Source organism: Urocitellus parryii, chromosome 4 (genome assembly GCF_045843805.1).
Source record: "Urocitellus parryii isolate mUroPar1 chromosome 4, mUroPar1.hap1, whole genome shotgun sequence".
Classification (NCBI taxonomy): Eukaryota; Metazoa; Chordata; class Mammalia; order Rodentia; family Sciuridae; genus Urocitellus; species Urocitellus parryii.
Genome location: NC_135534.1, coordinates 117,322,293 through 117,333,718, shown reverse-complemented (window position 1 = coordinate 117,333,718; position 11,426 = coordinate 117,322,293). Strand labels below are relative to the sequence as shown.

The following is an 11,426-nucleotide window of genomic DNA, read 5'->3' as shown; positions in this document are numbered from 1 at the left end:
GAAGGTCTCAGAGAGGTAGAAGGTCTTTGGGAGATTCGTGAGCATTCTCAAAAGAAAGGGGAATTTGTGCTTAGAGGAATTGTTACCAAATGATGGTCCAAACATATCTGCTGCCCTGAGACTGGAAATCTATGTTACATAGAAAAAACAAAGAAAATAAAGAGTGTGCCCATATTCAAGCATTTAAAAGACTGTTTTTATACTAAGAGGATGACCTACTTTTAGCCCTCATGTTAAAATTTCCTTTCTTTGTGAAATGGTGAAAGCATGTGAATAATATCTAATATGAGGTGGAGTGGATAAATATCCATAAAGACAGCATAACCATATTTCACTGCATAATTGTCACACCCTGTTTTTTTCAGTCCAAAAATTAATTTATAACCTTTAATCAGGTAATCATTGCATGGTAATCATTATGCCACTTAAAAGGTAGACAGCAGCTAGTCACAGTGGTGCACACCTATAATCCTAGCAGCTCAGGAGGCTGAGGTAGGAGGCTCACAAGTTAAAGGCCAGCTTCACCAATTTAGCAAGGCCCTAATCAACTTAGTGAGACCCTGCTTCAAAATTAAGAAGTAAAAATTCTGCAAATGTGGCTTAGTAGTCAAGTGCTCCTGGGTTCAATCCCTGGTACAAAAAATAAAGAGCAGCAGTGTATATATATCACCAGTGCCATGTGGATGCACATTTGTCTTCTCACACATTGTAAGCCATAAGCCTAGAATTCTCAGAGCACTGCCTACGATCAGTAATTTCCTGAAAGCCAACTTGTGTGGTTTGTTCAGAGCACTATAGTACTAAAGGTAAACACATCATATATGAGTGGTGCTGAGGAGAGCGTGTCAGGTAACTAAACCAATGATGGTGATGCAGAATCTTAGGACATGTTACATTTTATAACTTCATAGTTAGCAATACTAATAAATTTTCTCAAGTGTAAATATTTTGACTATGATGTGCAAATCAGTAACAATGTGTTAACTTTTCTCAGATCAGAAAAATGTTTATTAAACTGTATAAAGAAATGATTGTGTCACTTTGGACTATTCAACGCATATTCACAAGTATTCCATGTATATTAATCATGCATCAAAGAGAGTTTAGTAACAAATGAGTTTTAAGTAATACCAGCATAATTCCTTTTAAAAATCTTCACATGGTTCTGGGGTTGTGACTCAGTGGTAGAGCGCTTGTCTAGCACGCGGGAGGCCCTGGGTTTGATCCTCGGCACCACATAAAAATAAATAATAAAGGTATTGTGTCCAACTACAACTAAAAAATAAATATTTAAAAAAATCTTCACATAGTAGTCACACTCCAGTTTAAAAAAAAAATTGGCATAATGCCTGCAATGATTATTTGGAAAATCCATATTGCCTAAGAGTATAGACTCTGGAGCCTTACTATCAGGTCCTAAATCCAATATTCCCTTAAATGTAGTACATTGGGCAGGTCATTCAAGGCTTAGTTCCTTGGTTTTCTATCTATAAAATGGGAATGATCATAGTGCTATTTTGCAGCTTAAATTAAATAAATAAATATAATGGAGCACTTAGAACATTTAGGGAACTAGGCATGGTGTCCCACACTTGTAATCCCAGCTGTGGAAAGCTTAGACAGGAGGATCACCAGTTCAAGGCCAACATGGGAAACTTAGAAAGATCATGACTAAGGAAAATACACACACACACACACACACAACTTAGGCAACACCATTCTTCATTAAATGCTGAGTTTTTCTGTCATTTCATAGATCCAGGAAATTCAAAGAATCACTGGTTGGAAGAACCAATTTCCCTTAAGTGTGATTGCAACATACACACACACACACACACACACAATGACTCCAAACCTGGAAAAAGGAAAAACAACTTTTCTTTTTCTTTTTTCTTTTCTTTCTTTTTTTTTTTTTTTTTTTTGTACTGGGGTTTGAACTCAGGGGCACTCAGTCACTGAGCCACATCTTCAGCCCTATTTTGTATTTTATTTAGAGACAGGTCTCACGGAGTTGGTTAGTCCCTCACCTTTGCTGAGGCTGGCTTTGAACTCAAGTTCCTCCTGCCTCGGCCTCCCAAGCCACTGGGATTACAGGTGTGCACCACCATGTCTAGTGAAAAACAACTTTTCATCACATGCAACTGACAGAATCTATAAGCATCTCAGATGCCCCTGAGTGCAGGAGGTGTCTTGGTGCCATAGCCACATGAAGTCCTTTGTACATTTCATCAGTGCACTTCTAGGACTAGGAGTTTGATCCCAACACACACACACACACACACACACACACACACACACCATTACACCCCCACAGCCTGTGAATAGATGCTACTGTAGTAGATACCCTGGAGCAGCTGTCTCAAGTGCCCATTGTGTCTTATGGGATCCTGTTTCACCCTTGCTTACCACCTACACAGGTAACACCTGCCTCGCCACAGGTCACCTCTCTGTTCTCAACTCCCAAAACAACTTTTGAGCCTGCCTGGTAATGTGTCATCCTCCATGTCCCAATGCTGAGGTCCCGTGGGGTCCTGACTGCAGACTGAAGTGGGAGTGGCACTATCGGGGTTGGAGGACTGACCAGAAAGGCGTCCTGCTGAGGGACGCTCAGCCTGAGACAGGCCCCACTTGCACTGCACTGAAGGGAAAGTGGAAAGCAGAAGGCAGCCTTGCAGGAACTGGCACCCATGCCGGACCAGTGAACAGCCCTCTCCCCTGTATCAGTGCAACACTGCCATCATGTGGCCTGTAGCCTGAACAACAGCCTCCATGGCTCAGTCTCTGGAGCCCTTCAACATAGAGACAGGATTTGAAACCTTCTCTCTAACATCAGTTCCACCCGCACTGATCCAAATTTCACTTTGATTTCTACAGAATCTAGGTCTGAGTAGGATTCACTATAGATGCAACATGCAGATCCCTGAGTTCAACTTCATTAAATTTTAAATAGTTTTGATTAATGGCTAAAACAATTGAGACGAGGCAGTTTAGGAGGAGATCCCACAACTCAACAACAACAAAAAAAGCCAGTCAATCAGGGACTCCACAGAGTGCACTGAGCTGGTGGGGACCAGTCACAGCACTGTGTTCTCCCAGTGAAGCTTGGGCTGCTGTGCATGGTTACACAGGGAGGCCCTTGACCTCACACTACTACTCCCTCCTCCTCACTTAGACCCAGCTACACCTGCAGACTCCATGTCTCACCTCACACTCACCATCTCTTACAGCCTTCTGATTCCCTGTCCCAGTTCACATTCTGTAACTTCACCTTAGGGTAAGGATTCTGGCTGTAGAAATGTACAAGGCAGCGTTCCTCTGGTGAGCAAACTCCCGGAGAGGAACAGGAGCCCTGTTTTCCACACTTGGAATATTCTACAGTTTCTCCATGAAACTAGTAAGATAACTAATACATGCTCAATGCCTAGCTGCTATGGTAAAGTCCTTCGTGAGGAGGCTCTTGACCTAATCTCAGATACCCAGATTCTGAGAATAAAGGAACTCTCTTAGACAACACCAATGTGTCACTGGGCCTAAACCTGCCCACTTAGCTGTAACTTTATACAATGAGCAATATGTACTAATAATGTCAATGACCTACTGTAAACTTTGGATATAAATAAAGCTGGCGGCTCAAATGAGCAGCCCCCTTTACTTTGCCTCTGCACCTTGCTTGCTTTTCTGTGTCTGTTTTCTTTACACCTTAGGCTGCTTAGAGAATGGCCAGGTACATAAGGCTTCAGGGCCAACTAAACAATTCATGGGACCCAGCACAAAACAAAAAAGCAGGGCCCCTTGTTCAATAATTGTGACGACTTCAACAGCAACAAAGGAGCAAGCACTAAGCCAAGCACAGGGCACCTCCAGGCAGTGCACTGCTTGGCAGGCAGCCCTCACTGAGTGCTGGGGATGGGGAGAGGGGCTGTCTCTTGCTCTCAACACTTTTACTCCAGGCTACAATTGCAGTGAGTGGGTCTAAGAATGCATCATTCATTTCATTCCCTGCACGGTGAACTTGGCTGCAATCACATCAGCCTGCACTAATTAAATTGAATTTTGTGTCATATGCTTTGAGCTAAGAGTTCTTGAATAAAAAATGCAAACATGTGCAAAACAGTGTTGGCCAAAGTCCCTCCCCCCAGCCTTCTCCTGTGAAAGATAGGCCCATACGGCTGCAGGGCTGTGCAGCCACATTTCCAGCAATCTGGTGGCACTCATCTTGCTGACTCTGGCTCTTTGTTGGTACCAGTGATTTCTATCTTCATTATATGTGTTACCAATGAACAAGGAGTGATGCACTTGAACACCCACTAGATGCCTAGCTTATTCTACTGCTCTCTAGCCAGAAGTAACCCAAGATTTGGCTCCATAATCATTTTGAAAGCATTGATACTCCATTGGTTTCCCAGGGATCAAATGTGTATATAAATCCAGGCAGGTTTCTAGGATCCTGTCAGGACTGTAGGTTCAAGGGCATCCCTGTAAACTTCAGCCTGGGTGCCTAGTGAAGCACTTGGTGATGCTGTTAGTCCATGGTCACACTCGAGATTGGCAAGACCCACTGCTAAAACAGTGCTTCTTAAATTTCAGCATGCATTAGAACCCCAGTGAGCATCTTTGACCAGATTGCTCTCCTACCACCCCCAGAATTCCTGACTCAGGAGGTATTAGGTGAAGTGTGGGAAGGTCCACTAGTGAGATCCCTGGGGATTCTGACACTCCAGGACCACGTGGTAAGAGCCATGATCACATGACAGACTCCACCCCAGACCTCTTGCTGAAGGTCTTAGATAGGGAGGGGATGACCATGAAGGACAACAGTCTGTTTTTAACCCTTTCCCAGGAAACACTGAGTGTGCAAACCACATTAACCTGGAACAAAACACATTAACCTGTCAAGTCTTCTGAATGACACTGCCTGTGTATCTGGCAGGTAATTGTCAAGATGGATGGAAGTCCAGGGCAGACAGTGAGGTACATGTGGCGTGTGGGAGGCACAAGCTGGGCCAGCCTCCCTGAACCCCACTGTGTGAGCAACCATGTCCACAAAGCAACTGAGTCCTATATGCCAAGGCCCAGGCACTCTTGGGAATCAGCCAACACAAGGCACCACATGAATCCTCTTCATCTAGCATAGTCTCTGGTTCAGAGATGCATCTGTCTCACACCATCAGGATAAGCAACCAGGTTAGGGAAGAAAAGTAACATGTATTATGTGGCCCAATCTACATAGGAGTCATCCAGCATCATCTTCATTCCACATACAACTTCTTCTTACTCTAGATGGTATAACTCTCAGGCTAAAATGAAAAGGGCGCAAGCACCACCTCCCCTGAGAAGTCTTACCAAATTCTCCAATCAGATTTAACTTTCACTCCTTTTTTTTCCACACTGGGATCAAAAACCATTCATTCAACAATACGTATCAGCATCATCTAGCAGGTAGACCTGACTAGAAGGTGGGATGAGCAAAGTCTTTTCTGCATGTCTGACACTGGCCCTGGAAGTCAGCCCAGGGCCAGTCCTCTTCCCCAACCCCAGCACATAGGAACCTCAGCACACAGAAGGCCATCAAATGTCCCTGGCAAAGCTCCCTAGATTCTCCCCAAATCCTTGACACCATCTCTCTAGGTCACCCCAAGCAAGGAGAGAATATTTTAAATTAATAAGCAAAAAGGGGGGGTGGCACAAGAGGCGTGGACACCCTACATCAAGGCAGTGTCATTCCAACAAGGCTTAGTGAACTATCCATTCAGCCCATGACAGCCAGCCAGGAATTCATGCACACTCTCGTGTCTGTGAGCACAGAGCTTAGGTGTGCTAGCACACATAGCTCAAATGACCACCTCCTCACTGAGTGCAAAGACACCTCTTCCAACTTTCTCCAGCAAAGCTCCTCCCCTCTCAAGTTAGACCAGGGCCTGGGCAATCACACCAGCTCCCTACAACTGCTTCTCCCCAGATTCCTTGGCTGACCCACTGCCCCTGCTCAGGCCCCAGTACAGAAACACAGCACCGGGCTGGCCTGAAGAAAACAGCAGGGTAGTGTGGCCTCCACGCAATCTAACACCAGGGTCTATGCTGAGGGGAATTTAGGACCAGTTTCTTGCAAATGGAGCTAAGAGGAAGGACAGACAGCCAGTCAATTCCAGAAAGGAAAATTTTTATCTAAAAAGAAATAAAATGTTTTATCATACACACAAACACACACACTGAAGGCCACATTGGGAGAGGGTAAAACAATTCCAATCAGATTCGTCTGTTTTCTAGGGTCCTTTGGACTCGGGTTTCTGGAGGAGTGTCACCCAGGACCCCACAGTCCTGCGACTGCAGTTGCCACCTCCTCCACTGATGAGGTCCCAGAAGCTCCTCCTTAGAGACACAGGAAGCAGGTCTGCAGGAAAAAGCCTCAGGCCCAGCCTGGGGCTGGAGCGGGAGTCTGTGTCCTCAAGCCTTTGTGCTTGGCTGGGCCACGGGCACTGCCCATTGTTCCCCCTCCTCACTTTTCTGACCCCACTGTGAGACTGAGGGAGGCAACAGGCTCTCCAGGGGGGATTCAGAGTCCTGAGGATGCAGTTCACAGTCTGGGTTAGCGGAGAAGAGAGGAACGAAGCAGGAATACAGCCAGTGGTCTTGTCCTCAGCCTGCAGGTGTGCGTTGGGGTGGCCCCACAGGCATTCATGTTGGGTTCACTGGCAGGCTTCCCTGCCTCTACACCCCAGTCTGCTCTTTGATCCAGTCCCGAAATACAGGTAGCCTCGTATACACGCCTGGCTTGTTCCTCTGGGCACAGCCTTCACCCCAGCTCACCACACCTGCCTGGAAGATTCGTCCATCCTCCTCCACGCTGGACAAGGGGCCCCCGGAATCACCCTGAGTAGAGAAAGCCCTGTGCGTGAGGGCCTTGCCCCATCTCTCCCCAGGATTGGCCTCTCCCCAGGACCCGCCCACCGGCAGCCCACACACCTGGCAGGCATCCACGCCCCCGGAGAGGAAGCCCACACACATCATCCGCGGGGTGATCTGCTGCGGCATCAGGCCCTCACAGGTCGTCTGGTTGATGATGCGGATCTCACCCTTCTGCAGGATCAGCGCCCCGGAGCCTGTAGAGCGGGTAGGACAGGGCTGACTCAATCAGGGAGCTCTCCTACGAGCTGCATAGGGAAAAGGTCACTGGAGAGGCTCCCCACCAGAGGCAGTTGACCAGCAAAGCTCTGTAAACAGCCCAGGTGTGGACAACTAACAAATGCGTAAGTAATTGATGGCACTTCTCAATGGAATACTACTCAATCAGAAATAGGCATCATGCCGGAAATCTGTCACATGATATGAAGTCAAATGTGCACCGAGGTAAGGGGTGTGAAGAAAGCAGCAGACAGAAAGTGCCACCAGGTGCCACAGTGGTTTTGCCAAGGCAGGGGAGCTACAAGTCAGGTTTTTACTCTTTACCTCTCTATATGCTACAAATTTTCAGCAACATGCTATATAAATATTACAGTGGATTTAAAAAATTTTTTAAATTTGCCAACAGACTGCCTCCTACAAGTGGGTGCAGAAGAACAGGCCACTCATTTTCATGACAGGTAATATCTCAGCACAGTTAATGGCCTTTCCAAGTGACAAAGTGCATCCACACCCACATTCTCATATACATTAAGTACCATTTCTTTTTGCCAATGAAGAGCCAAGGTCAGAGTTTAAGAAACTCACCCAAGTCACTCAGGTAGTTAAGCGGCAAAGCCAGGCCTTCAATCCAGAGCCCAACCTGCAAATCCCATGCCCCTTTTACATTCTACCTTATACAGCCTCATCCTGCCAGGCAAAAATAAATCAGGGAAATCCATCAGCTCAGAAGCCAGGCAGACAGGTTAGACACCAAAAAGGATGCAAATACAGAGGCAGGATAGCTGATAGCCGCCTCTGAGGAAGGCCTCAGGCTCTCTGCAGGTCCCTGGGCCCAGCCTGAAGCTTACCTCCCTCCTGAGTGTGCCCCCAGCCTGTGACCCAGATGGCCTTGCCAACAGGGAAGACGTGAGAAGTGTCAGGCAGGCATATCGGCCGCACCACAGAACTGTACTCAGCAGGCTTCTTCAGCTCCAATAGTGCAATGTCATAGTCGAAGGTGAAGTCATTGAAGGCGGGGTGGGTGATGATACGCTTGAGCTGGTGCTCCTGCACCCCAGAGTCGCTGCGCTTGCTCTGATCATGAAGGCCCAGGAAGGCAGTCCACAAAGTGGGGTCTGAATACCTGGGAGGAGTCAGAGGAGGAGAAGTGGCCATGAGACTGCAGTTGCAAGGCTGCACCAAGACACGTGTGAGTGCGTGTGCACACCAGTACCACACCAAGTTCCTGCTCACCATACATAAAGCCACCAGGAGCTGCTGAGAAGCAGGTGACAGAGGAAAGTGGCCCTTACTTGGGCTTGATCCTAAACTGAAAACGCTATTAAGCACTCTGACACAGCACTGAACCTCTCTGGACCTCTTTATTCCCTCTTTTAATACACTTTTAATCTGATTATCAAGAAATACATATCTTAGCTGAGTGCACTTGTAATCCCAGAAACTGACGCAAGAGGATGGCAAGTCTGGGGCCAGCCCTATTTCAAAATAAAATTTAAAATGCTGGGGATGTAGCTCAGTGTAGAACACTTGCCTAGCATGGTCGAGATTCTGGGTTCAATCTCTAGTAATGCAAAAAAAAAAAAAAAAAAGTATCTTTTAATCTGACCTTTCACAGGAGGAATAACTCAAAAATCATCCAATTTTTAAACACATTGGTATATATTCTGAGACCAAAGCGAATTGAAAAAAATATATTGAGTTTTAATGTGAGGTTAGTGATTGGCCGTGGAACAAGTTAGCGATTCTGAAACCATATCATGTACTCTGGAGGACAAGAGCAAAGAAGCGAGGACACAGATGTGGCTGAGAGCCAACTTCCAGTGTGGAGAAAAAAGAGATTTACAAAAATGAAAAGTCTCACTAAAAAAACTTCATGATTTAAAAAATTTAGCCTCAAAGTAATGCCATTCCCAGGGGCACCCGAGACTTAGATTCCGTTTCTCCATTAAAAGGAACCAGGGCTCTTTGGAGAAGTGGCAATTTCAGATGTGGGGCAAAAAAAAAAAAGTTATAGGCTGAGGTACTAAAGAAGTGTCCTAGCAGATGCACTTAAGTCAGAAATGGTTCCCCAAAACACAGGTACACATGCAAAGAGCAAAATAAAGTAAATGGGGTCAAGTGCAACAATTAGTGAACACAGAGAGGGTCCGAGGTGCTCACTGCTCTAGTCCTTTTTTCCTTCCTTCCTTTCACCACTATACTTGCAACATTTTGTAGGACTGAACATTTTCCAAAATAAAAAAATTGAAAAAAAGTAGATCTTTAAAATAGAAAAATCTAAATTGCAGAGACAAGCATAAACACCTACTTCATTTTCTCTAATCTCTCAGGAAAGTCAAGAGGTAGCTGAGCTGTGCAGCCATGGCACCCCTCCTCACCCCTGCCCTGAGCTGAGCCTCCTCCCTGCTGAAGCCCTGCTGTTCCACAGGTCCCCTGACTCCCCTTGCATTGGTCACCTCCTTGTCATTTGGGCTGCCACACAGCCCGCTCACCAGAACCTCACACCCTGACTGAAGCACTACCCTCCAAACTGGGCTCTGTCTCTACTCTCTAAAAAAGAACTTCCTAAAAACTGCTCTTGTGAGATCCTTTTCATTTTGTTAAATAATGTAAAGTGATTCCCAAGACGAATCAGGTCAGGCCTCAACTTCCCACCACCACTCATTGGCCTTTCCCTTTCTTCTTTTTTCTTTTTCTTTTTTGGTATGGGGGTTTGAACCCAGGGATACTCTATTACTGAGCTACATCCCCAGCCATTTTAATTTTTATTTTGAGACAGGGTCTTGCTGAGTTGTTTGGGCTGGCCTTGAACTTGTGATCCTCCTGACTCAGCTTCCCAAGTAGCTGGGATTAGAGGTGTGCACTGCTGTGCCCAGCTAGTCTTCCCTTTTCTAATGTTTCTTCCCATTCATCCTTCATCCTGGCGATACAGGCATCCATCCATTTACTCATTCATTCATTCAGTAACTATTGGGCACCCATGATGTTCAAAGAATTACACTAAACTCACTCCCCAAGTTCACAGTATACTGGGAGAGAGAGACATAAAAATCATCGATCACAGCCCAACATGAAAAATATCCCACAGAGGAAGGGGTAGAAAGCTCTGGAAGAGTACAGGTTGGGTGGCAGTGAGAGGAAGGAAATAAATCAAGTCCTGAAGTCAAAAAAGGATTGGATCAAAGTCTGCAGGTGGGGCAGAAAGCAGCATATTTAAAAAGAAAAAGGGGCGATTTTAGGAAGCAAAACTTGAATAACGTAAAGGTATAAGACCAGAGGTGAGACTAGGCTGGTCGGATTGGCAGAGGACAGATGACATGGCTGTCATTGGAAAGGGGTTTCTACTTTATCCTGCAAGCCAGGGCAAGCATTTAAGCAAGAGGTTAATGCAATAAGATTTTGGAAAGACTGTGCTGGCAATGTATTGTGCAGACCAGAGTGCTGGGAGGGAGCAAGGAGGTCTGTAGTCTAGGGCAAGCCAAAGGATGCTCAGGAATGCTCAGTAGGCAAAGTCTCGGAAGTAGAAAGGATGAGATAGGATGGAGGAGAGGGATAGTCAGCCTAGTCCCTTCCACCTCCATTCTGTGTTATCCCAGCACAGAAAGGCCCTTGTCAGGCTCCTTGCCTCACCTCCTCTCCCCCAAACTGGGCCCTATGCACCCAACAACCCCAAACCATCTTTCAAGAAACCTTCTCTATGTTAAATATACAAAATTACATATAAGAGGAAGTGAGGGGAAAGGGAAAAAAAACAAGGGAGAGAAATGAATTACAGTATATGGGGGTAGAGAGAGTAGATGGGAGGGGGGAGGGGGGATAGTAGAGGATAGGAAAGGCAGCAGAACACAACATACACTAGTATGGCAGTATGTAAAAACGTGGATGTGTAACCGATGTGATTCTGCAATCTGTATACAGGGTAAAATTGAGAGTTCATAACCCACTTGAATCAAATGTATGAAATGTGATATGTCAAGAGCTTTGTAATGTTTTGAACAACTAATAATAAAAATAAAAAAAAGAAACCCTCTCTATTAATCCTGCACAGTGGTCTTTTTCCTGCAGCCAACATTATTCACCCAGAAAAGCATTCAATTTCATCAGCAAGTTCAGTGCTATAGTTTAGATTTAGAGTGTCGCCTGAAAGGTCCTTATGCTAAAGACTTGGTCCCCATGGTGGTACTATTGGGAGGTGGTAGAACCTTTTAGAGGTGGGGCCTACTGGGAGGTCTTTAGGTCGTTGGGGCATGCTCTTGAAGGGGAGATTATGAGACCCCAGTCCCTTCCTCTTCTTCTCTTTTGCT

The 11,426-nt window shown here is 45.8% G+C and overlaps 1 protein-coding gene across 1 annotated transcript in view; it reads right to left on the bottom strand.

The window, feature by feature from the left end:
* Nucleotides 1-6,317: 6,317 nt before the first annotated feature.
* St14 (ST14 transmembrane serine protease matriptase) overlaps nucleotides 6,318-11,426 on the bottom strand; it is a 44,947-nt gene continuing 39,838 nt past the window's right edge. The window contains exons 17-19 of the mRNA XM_026392446.2: nucleotides 7,971-8,245; nucleotides 6,964-7,100; nucleotides 6,318-6,870 (exon numbers count right to left, since the gene is read on the bottom strand). Coding sequence (XP_026248231.2) covers nucleotides 6,709-6,870; nucleotides 6,964-7,100; nucleotides 7,971-8,245 — 574 coding nt within the window. The 3' untranslated portion in view covers nucleotides 6,318-6,708. The remainder of the gene's footprint in view (nucleotides 6,871-6,963; nucleotides 7,101-7,970; nucleotides 8,246-11,426) is intronic.